The sequence below is a fragment of the Pogona vitticeps genome, chromosome 1, assembly GCF_051106095.1.
Source record: "Pogona vitticeps strain Pit_001003342236 chromosome 1, PviZW2.1, whole genome shotgun sequence".
In the NCBI taxonomy this organism is placed as follows: Eukaryota; Metazoa; Chordata; class Lepidosauria; order Squamata; family Agamidae; genus Pogona; species Pogona vitticeps.
This window is the reverse complement of record NC_135783.1, coordinates 252,075,286-252,097,301: the sequence shown is the minus strand read 5'-3', so window position 1 is coordinate 252,097,301 and position 22,016 is coordinate 252,075,286. Positions and strand designations below refer to the sequence as shown.

Genomic DNA, 22,016 nt, shown 5'->3' with positions numbered 1-22,016 from the left:
AAAAGGAAGCTTTCTTCATACTGCACATATTTAGAATGGAATTCACTGCCACATTGCAGAGATGGCAGCCAGTCTGGACAGCTTGGAAAGGAATGGGGTTGTCGATGGAGGGTGGGGCTGTTAGTCAGGAGGCGTGTGTAGCACCTCCAGTATCGGAGGCAGAGTACCTCTGTAGAGCCCATCGTAGAGCACAAGCAGAAAGGCTCGGTTGCCCCAACATCCTGCTTGTGAGCTTAACATAGATAGAATATTCTTCCTTGTCAAGACCTTTTGCTTTGTGGTAAGTATCTGATGCAAAGTAACACCTAGGTATTTGGGAGCAAAGCAGTGGTCTACTTGGGTATCCTTCCAGGTAACCTGAGGTGTTTTTTTTGTTTTGTTTTTTTTTGAGATGCATGCTTATTTCTTGAATGAAAGACACCTGTTCGAATCTTAGCAAAGTTGGGTTTAAGTTGATTTCTGTCGTAATGTGCAAAGTTCTTATAATGCATCTGTGGAGAGATGTTCTGCCATCTGAAAACTTAGAACCAGCTTTATAACACACGTTGGTCTAAACTGAAATGCCAAATTGCTGCTAGTTAACATGTTGCCACTTGTATTCTTTGTTGTGTGCCAGTGGCATGAGCTTCTGACTTGGAAGGGCAACCAAGTATCTTTAGGGCCAGTATCTTCAGTGTTTACATCTTCTTTTGAAGCAGGGAGCTGAGCAGTCGTCTGTATATCAGAGGCTTGGCTCTTCCCTGGGAGATGCAAGGAAACCTCCTGTGCCTGGGCAGCCGCCCAATGGCTTGGGGGGATATGGCAGTGAGCCTGGCTGTAGTTGATGGTTGAGAAAGGGTTTGCTCTCATACCCTGAGCCAAGCTCTTCTCGCTAAGCATAGCTAGGCCTTGTTTGTCTCACTGCAGCAGGAATTGTCAAACTGTGTCAGAGCAGACTGTCCACAGACCAGGAAAAAGAGAAATCCTTCACAGCATCCACAAATAGAGAAATGTCTTACCCACAGGAAAGGGCTCTCCGGATGCTGTAGGAATACAGAAAGCAACACAGAATGTGATGCTGAATATGGGATTAAGAGAATTTTGGAATCTCGGTTTGATGTCTCCTTATTGGAAATAAGTATGATGTTCCTAGGCCTTATAGTTGTGAAGACAAGTGTGACAAGATGTAGATGGTGCCTATTACAATCTTGAAAAGCAGGGACATCTATGTCTAGTAAATACCCTTTCGGGAAGCAAAGAAAGCTCTGAAGAAAATAAAAAAAGATATGCAAGCACTCTCTGTCAAAGAGTTTATGCATGTTACACTGCTCAGCATACAGCAGGAATTGGATTTTTACTGATTCCCTCTTATGAATTGGTGAGCTGCCTCAAATTGGATTTGATTGGGAGCTTTGGATTCAAAACTAAAAGGGAAAGATTTTCCCAGAGTAAAATCATCACTTTTCAACACTCTTATTGGTTTGGTGGTACCTATTCTTTGTACTATAGTGTACAACAGTGGAAGGAGCTGCCATACTTGTGGTTCCATAAAATGTTTATTCCAATTGGCAGCTGCGCTCCAGGATTTAGGTATGGATTTGGCTGTCAGGTCTGAGATATTTATAGCTGGAGGAGGCATGAACTGTGCCATGGATCTTAAGCATGTGAATCATGTGCTTTGCTAGTAAACTACATAGGGTGTACCTGCCCAGTTCTTCACACATACATGCGCATGTTCTGTGGTGGCAAGTGTGGAGGGCAAGTATGGAATGAAGGTGGATGTTACATTTTAGTTGAGAATTCCTAGTTCTGAAAATCTACAAGGATTCTTGTGACCTTTAAATATGAATGAATCTGTAATAACTAACAAAAGGGGTAGATTTTCAAAGTATTGATTCTACTTTGGAAATTGAACTACAGTTCCAGTTATCTATGACCAATAACTGTGCTGGCTGGGATTGATCAACACTAGTATTTTGAGAATATAGAGGTCCACAGGCTCCCTTCCTTTGGTCTTCTTCAGTGGTTCTCATCTTCAGGTTCCCAGATGTTGCTGGACTACAAGTTTCACTATCCATGTTCACCACACTGGCTGGGGTTTCTGGGAACTGATGTGGAGATTCCAGGTCGAGTCCTCCTTCACTTTCATCTAATGATTGAACTCTAGTCTGTGAGATCATGGCAGTAGTACAGTTGGTTGCCTTTAAGATGCAGTCGGTTGCCTTTGTAACCAGTGTAGACAGACTAACATGATAAGCCATCTCTAATCATCATTTTGGAACTGCAGAGCTGGAAGGGACCCTGCGGATAATCAAGTCCAGTCTAAAAGTCCTTTTTCTTGGATTTGCAAAATAAAATGTGAAAATGTGTCTTCCGCTCAAAACCTTGGGATGGGATATTGTAATCCTTTCAATTTATGCCTGGGCTAGTTTTTCCTGGCTCCTTTACTTTTGGTTTCTTCTGAAGCGGTACCTTGTTTCTTTTTTGTGTGCTGTCTTTTTAGTTTTGTTCTGCTGGCAGGGATGGATGGATGATGCTCACACTCTTTAGGGGTGGGGTATATTATACACGAGTGTTCCTTTCTTTCCAACAATGCTTTTTTTTTTCATGAGTCCTAACCCTTTGATCACTCCACTATTTGTCCAAACATCATGTTCTTTAAAAAGAAAAACCTATATTGGATTAATTCATGCAAGACTTATTTTGCAGCAGCAGCTTTTAACACTGAGCAAATATTGGTAGAATGCGATTCTTGCTATGAAGGAGACACTATAGGAAAGAGTTTATTGGGGCTACTGTGGCCTTGGTGATGTCTTGCATTGTTTACTAGAAATAGAGTGTTTGGGTTTCTTTGGCAGGAGGGCTGTGGCATGGATTGTTCCTGAGCTTACCTAATAAATCATCATTCCCAACCTGATTTACTAGAGTGCAGGTCCTGTCAGTCTTATCTAGAATGAGCAACAAGCAGGGAACAACTGGAGGACACCAGTTTGAGGAAGGCGGCAACCGCTGTCAAACAGAGAATGATTCAGGAACATTCTTCTGCTTCTCATCCTCTTAGATCCACATGTGTAGCGTTAGCAGAATATTTGTTCTATGCAGAGCTGTGTCAGTCTGCACATGAAAGCTTTTATTCTTTGCAAAACCTTCCATGGTTTTAAATAGCAGTTTTTTTTTCTCTGCTCGCTGATTAGGAATAAGGGTAGAAGAATAACAAAATAGTCAAAACCTGTTGGCTGTTATGCCAAAAAGATGAATAATTTAAGATTTGTTAAATTAAAATCAAGCTGCTACATTATTTTCCTTGATCTTTCCAAGCCCCCACAATGAATTAACATAATTTTCTTCCTGCATTATTTTGAAGCTCCGTTCTGGTCAGAATAAGATAAAAAAATAAGGATATTTAAACAGGAGATGTTGATTTCCATTGATTTGCTCCACTTCTGATTTCTCCTCTGCAGGGAGCAGATCAAGAGAGTGAAGGACTCTGACGATGTCCCCATGGTGTTGGTGGGGAATAAATGTGACCTTCCGGCCCGGACTGTGGAAACACGGCAAGCCCAGGAGCTGGCACGGAGCTATGGGATTCCTTACATTGAAACATCAGCCAAAACTAGACAGGTATGTGCTGTTCGCTACAAGGGCCAACATGAACAGAAGATTCTTCTCGATTGTACTACCTCAGTTTCAGAACTGAGAGGAAAAGTTTGGTCCATATTCCAAAGAAATCCAGGTACCGTGTGTTGTCCCCAGGTTGTCTTGTATGAAAATTGAGTTTATTTCTGTCAAAGGTTTCTGAATCTTTGTGCAGGTTGATCAGAGGAGAATTCTTTCCTCCCTATATCTGATACTGATGGTCTGAGCCTAGTTCGTGTCCCAGTTTTTAAAAAATGTAGTCCTCAAGGGTAGATGCTTCATTGGCTTCTGTCTATGCCAAGGCTGAGAGAAATTGTACTACTGTTCGTGGAGGAGGATGTTTGTCTGTGTCCCCACTTCTCCAGCAGTCTGCTGACCTTCCTGCCTTGTGTAAAAGGATGGCTGTGAAGGTTTCTCATTGTGCAGAATGGCTCTTCTTCATGATCTCTGTGAATGCACGTGAATGGGTTATTCTGTGCCTGTGCAGGACCTCTCAGAAGTTTAGAGCTTTAAGACGTGATTAGTAGGACATTCCCCCGTGGAGCGCATGCTCTGCCCGCCTGAAATGCCCTCAGTTCCTTTTAGCCGCCGCTTAGGTCAGACCTATCTCAACGACTAGAGCAAGTTTTGATCACAGTTGTTATGATTTCTTCGTGCCTTCTCGGGTTTCTTCACCTCATTTGTTTGATGTTTCCCCGTGAATTCTTTTCGGTTCTAAATTTTCTCCCCGTGGCTTTCTTTGCTTTCTTTTTTACTTTTGTTTTCTCCCTCCCCCCAATTTCCTCCCCTTTTCCTCTCTTCCTGCTGCTTTTATGCCCCCCCCGGCCCATTTAAGTGGTACGTGTTAACGCTTCTACCTCCAAAACAGGACCTAGTATTTGATGACATCAACCAGGAAAAAAACCCACTGGTCAGTTTGACTTTCATACCAGCTATGCTTGATTTGGTAAAATAATCTTGGGATAAACCACCATCCTCCCTTCAAATATTGAGAGGAGTGGAGAACCATTATAACATTCATGGTTCAGATACATCTTTTCTTGCAAAACATCTGATATCCAATTCAGTTGTTGTGGAATCAAATCAATCCCGGGCTTGCAATAAATTGTCAGTGGCTCCAACAAATAGAGAAGGTAGAAAGTTAGAGGTTCTGGGTCAGTGTCATTAACATATTTCATCATGAGAGTCGCCAACTGCCAGGCTGCTATGGGTGCTTACCACATGCAGCTCTGGAACAAGGTCCTCCCAATATTACAGGCCGCTCCAGAAGACTCCAGGGCTGAAACTCTTCATGTCCACCTAGAGGCATCTACCCTGGCAAAACAACAACGAATAGCTGCTCATCACACCGCAGATGCTGCCTCCAAGGCTGTGGCTATTGCAGTCACGCTTAGACAGCATGCCTGGCTTCATTCAGCGGTTGTCACGGACGACACCACATCTCGTATAGAAGACCTCTGCTTTGATGGAGCCGGTCTATTCAGTGAAAAGACTGATGAGGTAATGGCCAACCTACACAAAATCAGGAAGACAGCCAGGTCCTATTCTACCCAGCAACCCTATCGATATCAACGCCCCCCATGGTGTCGACCCTTCCCCTTCCAGCAGCCATATTAACAACAACAGTACAGTCCATGCAAAACTCAACTCCCAGAAAGAACTTTTTCAGGACCCTCCACTTCCACAACCTCCACCTTTCGACCTCAGCTCCAGGCTCAGCATCATAAGCCCTTTCGTCGTCCTCAGAAAAAGGGCAAACAATATCTTTGACTCTCTTCAGCCCAAGGTCAGCCTTCATCCTTCCTTCCAAACCCATCTTCACCCTTTCCTCCAATCTTGGTCTCGCATCACAAATGACCATTTGGTACTGTCTATCATTCAGCACGACTGTCTTATTGAATTTAAAGAACTCACAGGCTCTTCAAGATGAAATCTTCCTCCTCATTCAGGAACAAGCCATTCTCAGAGTTCCGAACCATAATCTTCACAATGGTTTCTACTCCCGTTATTTTACATTTCAAAGTGAGATAGAGGTCTCCGTCCCATCCTCAATATCAGACACGTCAACAGATACATCCAGCCCAGACACTTCAGGATGGTTACACTCAATATCATCATCCCTGTCCTTTCTCAGGTTTGTTGTGATAGGACTCCAGAATACTTATTTTCATATTTCCATCCATCCATACCACCACAGATACCTCCGCTTCTGCTTTGAAGACACCGCCTACCAGTTCTGTTCTCTTCCGTTCGGCCCTTCCACAGCTCCACAGACCTTCATGAACTACCTTGCACCAGTTGCTGCACATCTCCACCTACACGGCATAACTGTTTTTCCCTATATCGATTGGCTAATTGTATTGAACTCTTACCAAGGTGCCTTAAGAGACACTCGTTTCACTCTCTCCATGCTAGCGGACCTCAGGCTCAAGGTCAACATCACCAAATCTCGACTACAGCTCTCTCAAACTGTGGACTTTATCAGGGCCCGCCTTGACTCATCTCGGGCCAGGGGCTTTCTGCCCCAGGAGCGAATAACCAAACTAAGATCTGCAATAAGGCCTTTTTGTCTCCTCAGCACATCGCCCGTCTCAGCACATTGAGCTCAGCATTGTCTTGGTCTCATGGCCTCAGCTCCATCAGTTATCCAACATGTCAGGCTCAAAATGAGATCCCTTCAAGCCTGGCACCTTTCCCTGTTAGACCCAATGAACGACCTCCCCTCCAAACTGTTGACAGTTTCCAAGGAATTAGCTCACCAACTTACCTGGTGGACCTTCCTCCCACATCTCACAGTCAGCCATCCATTCGCTCCTCTCCAGCTCACAATTCAAGTCACCACTGACACCAGCCCCTCGGGATGGGTCGCTCATTCTGAAGGCCACAGAATCCATGCCCTGTGGACAAAAAGTGAACAAACCTTATGTATCGGCCATCTCGAGCTGCTTGCCATGATCAAGGCCTTTCGTGCCTTTCATCCTCTTATCGTCGGTCGGGCTATTCAGTTGGCCACGGGCAATATGACCACACTATACTAATGTAAACAGGCAGGGAGGCATGCACTCCCTCTCTCTCCTGTACCTCACGATCCACCTCTAGGAGTGGTGTTACACCTACCTTGTTTTTCCTGTTGCGGTCCACGTTGCCACTCACGACAACTTCATAGTGGACTACCTCAGTTGCCTCACTACTCAAACTCACAAATGGGTCTTGGACGACACTGTTTTTGCCCGGATCTCCCAACGCTGGGATGCTCCTACTCTTGATGTCTTTGCCACGCAGGAAAATGCCAAATGCATCCAATACTGTTCCAGAGCAGGGAAGGTTGTGAACTCCCTAGGAGACACCTTCATGGCTGACTGGGGAACCAGTCTTCTATACCTCTTTCATTCCATTCCTCTCATTCAAAGGACACAGTGGTCAGACTCCATCAGTTTCACTCCAATACCATTCCCATAGGCCCCTGGTGGCCTCGCCAACCCTGGTTCACCCACCTGTGAATGATGTTGACAGATCTCTTTCACCTTCCTTGCCTCCCACACCTGCTAACTCAGGACAATCGCAGGATGTACCGCCCAGACTTGGAGTCCCTCAATCTTACCGCATGGAGGATTTACCGTCCATGGCGGCTATTCTAGACAAAGCTAGAAAGCCTTCTAGTCAGCTTCTCTACCACTATAAATGGAGGACGTTGTCCACTTTCACTGCTTCCAAGGGACTCTTGACAGCATCTTTCTCCCTCAAGACTCTCCTTACATTCCTTCTCCATCTTTTTCATTTTGGCCTATCACATTCCACCTTGAAGGTGGAAGGTTGGTTTTGGCTATTGTAGCACATCAACCATTGGATTCTGATGCTGTTCAGCTTTTATCTCACCCTACTTTGAAGAAATTTCTTAAAGGCCTCCAAAACATTCGTCCTCGTCAGCGACCACCACTTCCGTAATGGTCTCTCCAGATGGTCTGAAATGCTCTTACTTGTCTTCCTTTCAAACCATTAGCCACTTCCAATTTCAAACTTCTTTCCCTCAAGACTTTGTTTCTCGTTGCCATCACATCGGCCAGGCGAGCTAGCGAGTTAGCAGCTCCCAGAGCTGATGCACCATATCTCCAGTTTCACCAGGACAAGGTTACCAGATATATCCAGATGTCTCTTTTCTTCCTGAAGTCGTGTCGGAATTCCATCTCAAACAACCTTTGGTTCTCCCTTCTCTTTTTTCCATCTCCAACATCAGATCTAGACTGCATGCTCCACACTCTAGATGTCAGACGCTCTCTCGCTTTTTATGTTGATAGGACTAAATCTTTTAGAAAATCTCCTTGTCTGTTCATCTGTTATCATGGTCCTTGCAAAGGTTCTCCTGCTTCCTCACAAACGTTATCAAGGTGGATAGTTCAGGCAATCACCTTGTCCTATGAACTGTTGGGAAAGTTGCCACCAGAAACTGTTAAAATTCCACTCCACCAGGGCTGTCTCTACCTCCACCGCTTTTCTTCGCAGTATAGATGTCTCCAACATCTGTCGAGAAGCTACCTGGTCTACTCCCTCGACATTTGTGACTCACTATCAGCTGGATGTCAGAGTGAAGAATGAAGCTAGCTTCTTACCTCCTTTTTAACATGACATCCCACCAACCGGTAAGTGAGCTTGCTAGTCACCCATTCATGTATATTCACAGAGACCACGAAGAAGAAAGAGGGGTTACTTACTTGTAACCATGGTTCTTCTAGTGGTCCTCTGTGAATCCGCACATCTCACCCATCCTTCCCTCTGTCCGTCACATTGTCATCCTTATCTATTCTCCTGACAGCGGTGGAATTTTTGGGAACTGAGGGGACTTCAGGCAGGCAGAGCATGCGCTCCACAGGGGAACGTCCTACTAATCACATGTCTTTAAGCTCTAGAAACTTCTGAGAGGTCCCGTGCGAGCGCAGAATAACCCATTTGTGTGGATTCATAGAGGACCACTCAAAGAACCATGGTTACAGGTAAGTGACCCCTCTTTCTTGACTGACTGCAGTGAAGCTGGCCCATGGCTCCCACTGGAGCAAACCACAGGCATTTATTGTCAAGCTACCAGTTCTCTAGCTGCTAATTGCACAGCAGATTGTGTAGTTTCTGCTGATGGCTCCCAAGCACTGGAAAACACCACTGTGGATTACAACAGGCTTGAGTTGAAATGGATCTTTTAAAGTGTTAATGTGGATAAAGGTGGCAAGTTGCCTGGCTGAACAACTGGCGCCAGTCTTAGAGCGGTATATGAAGGGAGAAGAAGATTTCAGCTGGAAGTGATGCAAGTGGTAGTGCTCTGGGAACTCTTACAGTGCTGTTTGAAGAGCCACTTTGTCTGCAGGCGTGCCAGCACCTATGGCCAGTTCGTCCATGGCTTGGTCAGTCCTCGATTATTGCCATGGCAGGCAGGCAGCCATAACCACAGTCACTTGTTGGACGAGGTCTTGGCTGAGCTCATATCTATACCAGTGAGAAGGTAGTCTGTGTGTGTCTTGCAGATCTTTTGAATCAAATACCTGTTTTTCTGAGGGCTTATCATTCCCACTGAAAAATAATATTTCCTTATTGCTATCGTATGGTTAAAATCCCGTTGGCAATTAATGAATTAATGAAATATCAGTCACGTTCCTGGATCTAAGTCCATTTCACAACAAGGAATGCACACCCCCCAACTTCTTAATTATTGCAAGTTTGCTGCCAGGATTTAATGCAGCTTCATGTATGCACATGTAAATAGCCAGTAGGAGACTGGTTTATGTTTAGTTATATTTGCATACTGAGAGTAAAGTCTTAACAACTCTTTCAAATTGCCCTCTGGACTTTCTTTATATATGTGTTCTAGATTCAATCATCTTCTTATCTTGCAGGGAGTTGAAGATGCCTTCTATACTTTAGTGCGGGAAATCCGGCAGCACAAACTACGCAAATTGAACCCTCCAGATGAAAGTGGCCCAGGCTGCATGAATTGTAAATGTGTAATATCATGACCAAGGTAAGTAATTGTGGAAGGTGAACAGTGCTTCTAGGGGGAAATGATCCCAAAATTACCAACTGCAATTAAAAGGTTGAAAAGTTTGTTTTATCTCAGGAATGGCACTAAGTCAGAGACAGTGAGAATTAAAGATGAACAGGTTCAGATTTCTCTTCGCCTCCTCCATATTATCAATTTGATGTCTGTCAGGGTATTTTGGAAGGGGCGATGGCACTTGTAAAATGCTGTAAACTGCTCAGTTAGTATTTTAAAGCAGTTAAGTATATAGGAAGATGCTTTGAACGAGTCTGACTTGCTGTGAAGAACTGGAATGTGTTGGCTACGTGACCTTTATCGGTCATGTTTAGCAGAACCAAAGTGCTTCTGTCTCATTTCATTCTTTGTTAAGTGCTGCTCCTTATTGCATATACTCTGATTTCTCTTTGATTTCAACCCTTACCCCACGACTGCACTAAAGACTAAATGATACTTCCTGTAGTCTGACCCGTGTTGTCTGCATTGCTGTGTTTCCTTTCTTCCTTCTATTTATTGCAGCACACTCCACACCTAGGGAGCTGCAGGAGACATTTCTCCTAGTGGAGATGAATGGTTGTTGTTGTTTAGTCATTAAGTCATGTCCAACTCTTCGTGACCCCATGGACCAGAGCATGCCAGGCTCTTCTGTCTTCCACTGCCTCCCGGAGTTGGGTCAAATTCATGTTGGTAGCTTCGGTGACACTGTCCAACCATCTCGTCCTCTGTTGTCCCCTTCTTCTCTTGCCTTCACACTTTCCCAACATCAGGGTCTTTTCCAGGGAGTCTTCTCTTCTCATGAGATGGCCAAAGTACTGGAGCCTCAACTTCAGGATCTGTCCTTCCAGTGAGCACTCAGGGTTGATTTCCTTCAGAATGGATAGGTTTGTTCTCCTTGCAGTCCAGGGGACTCTCAAGAGTCTCCTCCAGCACCAAAATTCAAAAGCATCAATTCTTTGGCAGTCAGCCTTCTTTATGGTCCAGCTCTTGCTTCCATACATCGCTACTGGAAAAACCATAGCTTTGAGTATGCAGATCTTTGTTGGCAAGGTGATGTCTCTGCTTTTTAAGATGCTGTCTAGGTTTGCCATCACTTTCCTCCCAAGAAGCAGGTGTCTTTTAATTTCGTGGCTGTTGTCACCATCTGCAGTGATCATGGAGCCCAAGAAAGTAAAATCTGTCACTACTTCCATATCTTCCCCTTCTATTTGCCAGGAGGTAATGGGGCCAGTGGCCATGACCTTAGTTTTTTTGATGTTGAGTTTCAGACCGTTTTTTGCACTCTCCTCTTTCACCCTCATTACAAGGTTCTTTAGTTCCTCCTCACTTTCTGCCATCAGAGTGGTATAATCTGCATATCGGAGGTTGTTGATATTTCTTCCGGCAATCTTAATTCCGGCTTGGGATTCCTCCAGTCCAGCCTTCCGCATGATGTATTCTGCATATAAATTAAAAAAGCTGGGGGACAATATACAGCCTTGTCGTACTCCTTTCCCGATTTTGAACCAATCAGTTGTTCCATGACCAGTTCTAACTGTTGTTTCCTGTCCCGCATATACATTTCTCAGGAGACAGATAAGGTGGTCAGGCACTCCCATTTCTTTAAGAACTTGCCATAGTTTATTGTGGTCTACATAGTTAAAGGCTTTTGTGTAGTCAATGAAACAGAAGTAGATGTTTTTCTGGAACTTTCTGGCTTTCTCCATAATCCAGTGCATGTTAGCAATTTGGTCTCTAGTTCCTTTGACCCTTTGAAATCCCGCTTGTACTTCTGGGAATTCTCGGTCCACATACTGCTGAAGCCTACCTTGGAGGATTTTGAGCATAACCTTGCTAGCGTGTGAAATGAGTGCAACTGTACGGTAGTTGGAACATTCTTTGGCACTGCCCTTCTTTGGGATTGGGATGTAGACTGATCTTTTCCAATCCTCTGGCCACTGCTGAGTTTTCCAAACTTACTGGCATATTGAGTGTAGCACCTTAAATGATGAGTGGTAGCAGGCTATAATTCTGGCCATTTCAAATATCACATGCAACATTCAAAAATTAAGTATTTGAAGTTCATATTTTGATGCAGCATTAACTGTATTGTATTTCAATTCTGAGATAATAGCCGTAAAATAATCTTGCTGGGTTTTATTTGGCATTTTGGGTAAGTTGAGAAATTTCACTGTTCAGAGTCAGACACCAATGTCTGCTGCAAATGCAGTCAGGGAAATGTGACCACAAAAGTGTTTCCCATGGTCCTGCCTGTTCCCGGTAATGTTCCCAGTGTCACACTGGTTGCATGACAGGTCCTGTGATAAGGTTTTGCTGGACTGAATGAAGCTTATGTAGTTTTCTTTATATCCCAGGATATAAAGCACAGGATAGAATCCCCAACAATTGAGTTGATGTACTTCTGTCAGCAAAAGACTATCCTGGATCCAGTTAGTAGAGTAAAACTCTGCATTCCCTCCAAACCCTGCAGTTTTCAATGAATTTGCCTTGAGAGTTTTTGAGTAGTTCTGTAGAGGATTATCTTGCAAGTTACCCAAAATCTTCAGATATACGTATAGAGGTATAATAGGGAACACACTGTAATTGACCTCACCTCTGCATCTCGATATCTGAACCCTCCTTTCCAGTGACCAGGAATGAAGCCGGGAAAAGAGGACTCGCAGGGGGTATGAACTTCCTCTCTGTTTTTACAGAATTTCAGAGTAGTAGCTGCATTAGTCTGTTTCTGCAAGAACAAAACAAAAGCAAAAGTATTGTGGCACCTCTGAGAAAAATAAATCTATTTTAAGTAGAAACCGTGGCTGTGTGATACATCCACTGCGAGCTTTTGTGAATTGTAGTCCACTTCTCTCTTGCTGTATGGTATGAATTGTGGCAGTTTGGCCATGTAATGTATTCTGTATGGTCTAAACATTCTGGGGAGAGAGGCCAGCAGTTGCTCAATAGAGCCAGAGCTCTTCTTCCTCTCCTTAGAGAAAGAGTAGTTAAAATGAAAAAAGAAAATAATGAACTGCACCCCACCCCCCCCAAAAAAAAAATTACAATGGAGGAGTGAATGGATGTCATGGAAGTTGTCTACGATCTCCCAGCAGGCCTAATTCTTGAGTTGCACCTAGGGCAGCTATTGTTGTTGGGTGGGGGGGGCAGTTTCCAGATGTGCAAATAATCCAGATGTCTGTATTTCCTCTGGCTAGGGATGTGAGCCTGGGTGGAGGGTGGGGAATGTTTCCTGTTCATCCGCTGTTGAAAATGCACAGATGAATCCCAAATGCTCCTTTAAAGCTGCCTGCCTTAAGAGGAATGTCACTGCCAAGGGCTGTGGAGAAAGCACAGCATTTGCCAAGTGTGTGTTCCTTTCTGCACCACATGCGCACACACACACACACACACACACACACACACACACATTCTCTCTGTATGTGTGTGCATGAGAGAGCGAGAGCGAGAGAGAGAGCGAGAGAGAGCTCTGGCTGTCTTGGACTCTTCTCTTACTAGAAAGCTAAACAGTGAGAAGAGCATAACTTGGCAGTATGCTTCTAGGTGTGGTCCCAGCAACTTTTTTTTTTTAAATATGCATTTGTTTTGTGAAGGAGGAAATGGGAATCTGTTTTCCCTTCAGGATCTGCAGAACAGATGGGATCTAGCTCTATGCTGGGCGGCATCTAGCAGGCTGTTCCCATAGGGCTTGGAGAAAGACACAGCAGGCAGGCAGCGAGGCCACACAAAGCGTGTGGTGCTTATATGAATGGGGAGGAGGGAACTGTTGGGGCTCTTCATAGGAGTAGTTGTCCACATCTTTTCATAGAAAACATTTAACAGGATTTTATTCCTGGGCCTGAATGGCAGAGTGACTATCCAGAAGTTTCACTCAGTTCATAGACAGTTCATACTGTCATTTCTCATTGCATCTGTCAGCCAGAGTCTTAGGCTTCACACTGCTCCATAGTAGAAGTGGAAATTGTATTTGGTTATGCTAGAATAGCTTGAGGCAGGCATGTCAGCCGTTCCTTGCTCTGCCCCTCCTGCTGGGTAGGAGGTGTTTTGACAGTGGAAACAACCCATTTCCCTTTTCAGTCTACATACGGCCTGAAACCCAGAAGGATTTTCCATCTAGCATAAAGAGTTGTAACCTCCTCGCAAGGACCCACCTCAGAGTCTGCTCCTCTTGGCGTTCTCCTACACATACCCCAAACACAGGTACAGTTGGGGGTCTTGCCTCCTAGACGTAACCCTCAAGGGCACAGTTCTTTGGGAATATGAGGGAGAAGCCAGGTCCATCTGGGCTTGTTTCTGTACTGCCCAGTGCAAAACAGATGAGATCATACTGGGCTTTTGTTCGAGGCCTGTAGGAGGCCACTCACGGCATCGAAAGGTCAGAAATGGAGGTTATAGGTAGCCTATTACTGGTAGAGGAAAATTGTAAAAAGTTGATTTTTAGTGCCATAGCAGATGCTTCTCTCACCTCCCTGTATTTGCAAATCAGTCTGCCTTGTGTTGTGATGGATCTTAAGCATTCAGTGCATGAGATTTCTTTGAGATCTTGTTTCTTAAACATAAACATGCATTTTATAGCCCGACAGACAAACGTAGGGCCATTGTCAGTTGCCAAACACCTATGAAGGTCAAGGGGGATGGAGATAACTGACCAGAGCTGATGGCTGCCCCCTGCATTAAACTCATAAAATGCTGGTGCTCTGTTTAATTGCAAAGTTGGCCCCTGAAAGCATCGCCGATTGGGCTGCATATTGTGTCGTAATCAGACACAGATTGCCTACATTGCAATTTCATAGCTAAGACAAGACTTATGAGTAAAGAACACTATAACCTCAGTATGTGATGTGCCATCAAGTTTATTCCAACCCTTAGCAATCCTAGGGGGGCTTCCAAGCTGTGTGAGGTGTTTAAGGAGTGGTTTTACCAACCAGTGCTGCTTCTCCCAGTGCGTTTCCATGACTCAATGGGGAGTGGAACCCAGGTCTCTTGAGTCCTAACCCAACACGCTTACTTACGGGACAACACTGGCTCTCAGTGTAGGCTCAGCAGGGTAGGGTGAATCAAAGCACAGTAGTGCCTTGACTTACGAATGCCCTGACCTATGAACAACTTGACTTATGAACAGCTCCAGCTGCAAAATTTTGCTTTGAATTGCGGCCGGAGCTTTGACTTACAAATGGAAAAAGGCAGGGGGAAAAGGTGGGAAATTCAAACAGTTGGTGGCAAAGAAGCTGTTTCTTTGTAGCTTTTTCACCCCAACAGTTAGAGCAGGGGGTCAGGGAACGTTTTTACTTCTGCTGAGCAGGAGGAGGAAAGGGAGGCGGGGGCATCTCCGGATTGCCACCGGGCACGGGAAGCCGGTGTGCTCCCTGCCCATCTCTGGTGTGGGTCTACTCGTGAGTAAGCGCCGCTGAAGGTGGGAGGGCGAGGGAGGAGGCCAGTGCCTGCCTGCGGTGTGCCTCTGTCTTTAGTTTGCTTCTCACCAACTTGCATCCCAAGCTGGCCTCGGCTCCTAAAAAGGGCGGGCGAGGTGAGATGAGCATCGGGCTAGCAGCTGTGCAGCCGCTGCCAACCAGGCTGGGGAGAGAAGAGCGTGTGATGCATGAGAGCAGGGCAGCCAGGAAGTGCCTTGGTGCATTACCCCCCCCCCCCAGGATTTTCATTTTTACCCAATTTGGGGTAAATTATCCCTGTTCTCCTACCACTGTCCTAGAAGCCTCTGCAGAGGCAGCTGGAGCCCTGGCCGGGTAGCAGCGGTGGAGGTAAGGTGCTGCTTTTTCCTTTTAACAAAGTTGTTCTGGGTGGTTTTTGGAGGGTAGGTTTGGGCTGGGCGGGTTACATTTCTGTGTTGTTGTTTTTTTGGGGGGGAGGGTTTTCAGTCCCAGCGTGGGACTTGCTCCAATGTTTATTTTTGGATTTGTTTGTTTTTTGTTTTTGATTTTTTGCAGTCCTAGCTTGGGACTTGCAGTGTTTTTGATATTTTCTTCTTCGGCTGGAGTGGATTAATCAGTTTTCAATGCATTCCTATGGGAAATGGTGCTTTCACTTACAAACATTTTGATTTACAGCCACCGTTGTAATACGGATTAAGTTCATAAGTCAAGGCACCACTATATTGCAGTAATAGATTGATTTGCCAGCAAATGGCACTGCAGCCATTTTTCATCCCCAGAATAAGATTTCATTGGCCAGAATCTTTACAACAGTTTTACTCCAGAGTAAGTTAAATCACATAAATTAACAAAGTGCCTATCATGTGCTAGTCACTCACCTAGAACTTTGATAATTACATAGCTGCAATTTGCTGTTGTAATTTAGTTTCATTGATTCTGAGGTAAAATCGCAACAAGTTTCTGGCCATAGAGACATAATTTTGTTGTAAGTGCTAAAAAAGGGTTAAAGAATAAAACCCAAATAATTCTTTCACCTTTTTACTGAATGCAGTGAATGTACCTGGCTTTGCCTAGTTCAAGACCCACTAGTTCCATTTTTCCACCCCAGTGCCCAGCCTCTTTTTATTCTTCATGCCAGTCTTATTTTTTTTTAATCCCTCCACTCTGGTATTCTCTTTGAAATCGAATTTGGGGACATCCTTTTTATAGTTACTTTTATTATCTAGAGATAAAGGATCTGATAGATACAGTTTATATGACAGACTTAAGAGAAGATTCCACCAGCTGTTTATGACCAGGCACTAGTAAAAGCTAAGTCTCAGTGGGCCTAATTTATTTTATTTTATTTATTAATTCTATTTATACCCCGCCCCCGCCCCCCGACAGTGTCTGCTCGGGGCGGATTACAAAATCATAATTGAACCTGTGGGGGCAATTGTTTGAAGATATATTCAGTTCATTTATTCAAACAAGAGAAATTAGTTGTTTCCACACAATATTTTGTTTTGTTTTGTTTCTTACAATTTCTGTTAATCTTTTAGGATAGACAGTCAGATATATTTATAAGATGTGACATTGTGCAGGTAATACACCTACCACCTGCTGTGAGACACCTATGATTTGGCTGTACTTTTACTTGGAACAGTCCTGCCAGTGGGCAGGACTGAAAAAGAAAAGAAACAACCCCTGGTTGAGGAGTCAGAAGCTGAGGCAGATCTGTTGTTTTATGTGACTTTCCTGCTGCTGCTTGTTGGCGCCAGCAGGATTCCCATAATGACATCCATCCCTTACATGTGCTTGCGTCTTGCTCTTGCCAGCATCCCCTATCTCTTAAAAGCAGCACCAGTGGCTGAGTTGGCTCTTGCATTCTGGAGAGTTGTAGTCCAATAAAGTAACTGTCCCACCTTCTGCAGAAATCATAATCATATTTCAATAGGGGCAGTTCATTTTGTAAATCAATGAATTGCAAATGATACATGAAAGTACAAATTGGGCCTTTTTTAAACAGAAGTCTGAGAGTGGACCTCTCAAAAGAAAGCCACTGCTATGGGGAAAAAGGCTACCAAGTTAGATAGTCAATGTATTTATAGATCTTTCTTCCACTGACCTCAGTATTACATAGGATTATTACAGGATTCTCTGAATTTCACAGGGAGGCAGAAAAAGGGCTAGTTTCAAAAAGCTATTGAATGTTCAATATGCACCAACCTGGCATTAAGAAGCTTACATCCATTAATTAATAGTTCTCAATTAATGTATGAGCAACTGGAAAGGAAGCAAAATGCTCTTATTCTAAGCATTATCCATTTGCTGCAGAACAGCTAGACTTATGCATAGGTGGTACATGACTAATACCTGTGTGCCACAGGGACCCGTCTGCACCCTTACAAATAAACCTGTCCAATACAAAAGGCAACTGAATGATGGGATTTATTATATAAATGGATTGAGTCACCAGATAGTGCTTGAATAACATAGAATTAAACTAAGATGTAACTGTAAGTTGAAACCTGGAAGGCAATCTAATTGTAGAAAGGTGAAAAGTTGACTTGATATCGCAACATGAACAAACAGATTGAATGACCGTACATTTTGTGTTCTCCTTCCCCCTTTCCCCCCATACCCTCCTCTACTTTTTGTACTCCTTACCTTATCCCTAGTTTTTAAAAATCAAAAATAAATTAAAAACCAAAAACAAACCAGTCAATTATCGAGCTGCGGGTTAAACCGCAGAAGCCTCTGTGCTGCAAGGTCAGAAGACCTGCAGTCGTAAGATCAAATCCACATGACGGAGTGAGCCCCCATCACTTGTCCCAGCTCCTGCCAACCTAGCGGTTCAAAAGCATGCAAAAATGCAAGTAGATAAATAGGTACCACCTCGGTGGGAAGATAAACGGCGTTCTGTGTCTAGTCACGCTGGCCACGTGACCACAGAGGATTGTCTGCGGACAAAACGCTGACTCTGTGGGTTGGAAATGGAGATGAGCACCGCCGCCTAGAGTTGGACACGACTTGGCAAAATTGTCAAGGGGAACCTTTTTCCTTTTCCTTTGTAAAGTAAAACAGCAGACCAAAATTCATTTGTGTGTTTTACTAAGAGGGTGATTAGGCAGATAAATAGCTTGTTACTTGGTTTGCTTTTGGTGCAGGTTGGTTCACTCTTATTTTCTGGCGATCCATCCTGCCCCTTTTACAAGCTGTCCTGCTCCTTTCTGGCACAGCACTAGGACTGCAGTTTATTTGATGCAATTGTGAGGGCTCCTAATTAATTTGCATCCAAATAGAGCTGTGGGCAGTGTTACCTGAAGTGACAACACTGTGATGTGTTAGGTGGGTTGTGACATTAAAGGGGAGGACAGAGAAACTGCCTCCTCTGTTTTCCTTGTTAGCTTTTCAAAATATTTCCCTAAGTGATGCAGCACAAGTCTAATACATTGGCGGTATCTTTCAGTACAATATGTGTAATGTGCTAGGTTGCTGCATTGCTGTAGTGCTATGTTACTTACTTTATATAACAAAAAAGAGGGAGTTGCTGCAGCCCATGGAATGATGGCTGTAAAAAAAAGGTGGGGGCAGAGATGAGGGCATTAGTAATCAAAAGCGGGACAGATTAGAGTGATCAGAAGAGCTGTCTGGATTCTTCTCATGGGAAAAGAAAGGATCATTCAAGTATGAGATAAAATAGATCTGACCAAAGATAAGAATTTTTAAAAACGTGAACCAGGCCACTCCAACTCCCCCCCCCCCCGCCCTGGTCGTGCCCCAGGTGGCATCAGTGCAGCACAATCTAATCTGTGAAAGACCTTGTCCTTTAACAAGTGAACAGCACTGGTGACCTTTTTCTAGAGAGTTGAATGTCAGTTCCTTGGAAGGTCTCTCAAATCTCTTCTGTATTGAAAAACTGCTTTTTAATGACTTCTTGGATCTTCTGCTTCTTCTGTTCTCAGCTGACCAGACTGTGACTTGGAGGGGTTCCACTGTGCTTGGTGCGGAGATGGAGGTGATGGGAAAGAAGAATCAAATGGATTCATGGGGAGAGGACAGAGAAGGTGGTGTCGGTAGGCCCCCACGAGCTCCGCATGGATTGTCTGCAAACGTCACCATGGCCTGCAATGAACTGTATTGTTTTTTTAAAAATTTAACTCCTTTTTTGCCTTCTCTCCCTTCTAGAAATTTGTAGAAAGCCAAGATTGAATTGCAGTAAATTATTATATGATGGTCTTGACACTGGTTTTTGCATCTCTGTCCCTGTTCCAGAGGATTGAGGGACACTGCCTGTCCTTCTGGAGCAGGCATTGGCAGAAGGGAAGGAAGGCCTACATAAAGCAGGGGTGCAGACTGTTCCTCCAAGTCTGTTGCATGGTGGCAACGACTGGTTAGATCAACAGATCGACCTGGTCTGCCATTTTGGCTCAGAAAGGAAGCAAATACATAATTTCTATGTTGAATGGTTCCACGGCTGTCTCTCACTTTAAAAAAAAAAGGCTAGTTATCGGTTGATCAAGCCTCGCTGGAAGGTGATGCTAAGGCAGTCCACCCACTTTTGTTCATCAGTCTGTAGTGGAAGGGAAATCTACAGCTCCCCCCCCCCCCATCTGTAGTCTGAATATTTTTCTGAGGGTGGGTAAAAGACCCACCTCACTCTTGTCACAGAGTCCCATGCTATAACCTCAAATTGTTGTTCCTGGAGCTTTGGTCTGCCTCCCTCTGTTCCTTGCAGGTTCACCCTGGTGTAAACAGGGAAGATGATCAATTCTTTCCGAGTCTTGGCCATTGTTACTCTCCCCTTAACTTTAGAATAACCTAGTAGGATTTTCTTACAGAGAAAAACAGGTCTGTCTGATGAAAGGTCCCTTCAGGCCTGGATTGTGTTCTCAGAAATCCAAGGGGGGGGGGAAGAGGGTGGCATTTTTTATGTGTATCACTTTTTTTTCTTGTGGTGCTGGGAGAACGTATATGTATGTGTAAATATATAAACAACCATACAGCAAGTTGTTGTTGACAGAGTGAAGGATCTTTGATTCTGCAACCCTTTATCCATGTCCCTGAGCCCAACTTTGATTATTACCTGATGAGGGTTTATTAATACAGCCCTTCACTTTACCTTATGGGGTTTATGGAGAGTTGTCCTGTCCTTTTTTTCCTCTCCAAACCATTGTGTCTTACAGAGTGGTGGGAAGGAAGAGTGGGTTGCTTAATGGGCAAAAAATGGTCACTTGTGAGTTCTCCTGTTTGTTGTAAGCTTGGCCTTTTCCCTGAGCAGTTTCCTATGCTTGTTGCCTGTGCTGCGGCTGACTTCATTGACGTGCTTGTTGCAAAACTTGTGTACTTCCCAGGGGTGGAGCTGGCCTCTGGAGACACCGGAGCCTGTTTCCTTGTTCCTGCTCCACCTTCCTCTTTTTCCTTTTGCAGCCACTGTGCCTACGGCTACTGCATGCACAGCTCCAATTCCTGCTCTTCATGTGGCAGCTCCTCTGTATTACTGTGACTGTACCAATTCTACTTGCTGTAATTACAAGTTTTTCCTCCAGTAAGATAGCAAAGCCAGGTGCTCAGTACTAGTCGAACGAAGGAAAACCAGTCCCTTCCAACAATTAGATATCAGGTATGAATTTTTTTAAAAAAATGTTGGGGGTATAAGATAACCCAAACCTAGCCTTAAGTGTCATTAAAAGTGTTTTGTTCTCAAAGGTGTGTTTGTTTTCATATTCTTCTGTTATATAAAAGGCACCACAGCAAAGTGATTCAACATGTTAGGTTCACCTGATTTACTGAAGGTGTCCTCTATGGTATGTTTTAACACGCTGACAGTTGCTTAACCACATGATCTGTCCTTGGAAAACAAGTGTCCCAGAAAAAAGTAAATAATTTCTACTGTGCCTCAGAACATCTTTACCCCAGCTTAATGACTGACTGACTATATGTGACTGGCTTTCCTGAAGTCCTTGAGCCTGCCTTTGAAGAGGGGTACAGCTTAATAGCTGCAGTCTGGTAACAAGAGAAGAACTGTAACATGATGCATACTCTTTACAGAAATTATACTTCTGGATCAGCTCTGTGCACTGCAGTAGAGGAGGTGGACTTTTCCTGTCAAGAGCGTGCTGTTGGTGGTGGGGCTGAAATCTTTGTTTCTCTGTCATCCTCTTCTTTTTCCTCCCCAGCCTACTGCCTAAAGAGAGATAGATTGCTCTGGCCGGAAGTGTGAATGAACTATCTGCAGAAAGGCTGTGTTGTCTGTCCATGGCTATGCAGAGCTTTCTGCACTGGACACTTACTGAGACTGACAGCCAGCAGGTTACAAGCCATGATGGAGATGCATAATCTCCAGGCTTAAAAGGAAGGTGCCTCAAAATGCCAGATACAGGGGAATCAGGAGACAGGTATCTAGTTGTCTTGTGTGCTCCCAGAGGCATCTGGTGGGGCCACCGTGAGATACAGGAAGCTGGACTAGATGGGCCCTTGGCCTGATACAGCAGGGCTCTTCTTACGTTCTTATATTCCAGCACCCAGAAAAGAGAAATAAACCTTCTACATTGCACCTACTTTCCATGTCTTCAGTATGTCACTGCTGAACTGCAGGTGTTGAAAATAGTCTTGAAAAAGACAGGAATCTATTTATGACGACATTGTGATACCAGAGGGCTGACTTTAGTAATACCACCTTTTGTGTGTAAGCATTCCTCTTACCCGTACACTCACTTTGCACAATCTGGAGTCGTGATCAAAACAGAACCCTGGAGAAGTTGAAGGTTGGCACATTGCAGTGTTGGTCTGCTCATTCTTAACTTCCTTCATTCTGAACAGCTGCTACCATAGTGCTGGTTTTAAGGCGAAGGTCATGTTTTAGAGGATTTTAGAGGTTTCTGTTAGCTGGCAGTTGTTTCTGCGAGGATATTCCTAGCAGTGAGCCAGGCTTGAAGATTAAAAAATCCTTACCCCACAGTCTTTATGCGTTTATGGGAGGGGGAGATGCTATAGCAGCAGATGCATGAATAGGA

General features: G+C 44.2%; 1 protein-coding gene across 2 annotated transcripts in view; it reads left to right on the top strand.

The window, feature by feature from the left end:
- HRAS (HRas proto-oncogene, GTPase) overlaps positions 1–20,708 on the top strand; it is a 63,013-nt gene extending 42,305 nt beyond the window's left edge. For both annotated transcript variants that reach the window (XM_020784121.3, XM_072985602.2), the window contains exons 4-6: positions 3,441–3,600; positions 9,495–9,619; positions 18,966–20,708. In XM_020784121.3, coding sequence (XP_020639780.1) covers positions 3,441–3,600; positions 9,495–9,614 — 280 coding nt within the window. In that variant the 3' untranslated portion in view covers positions 9,615–9,619; positions 18,966–20,708. The remainder of the gene's footprint in view (positions 1–3,440; positions 3,601–9,494; positions 9,620–18,965) is intronic.
- The last annotated feature ends 1,308 nt before the right edge of the window (positions 20,709–22,016 follow it).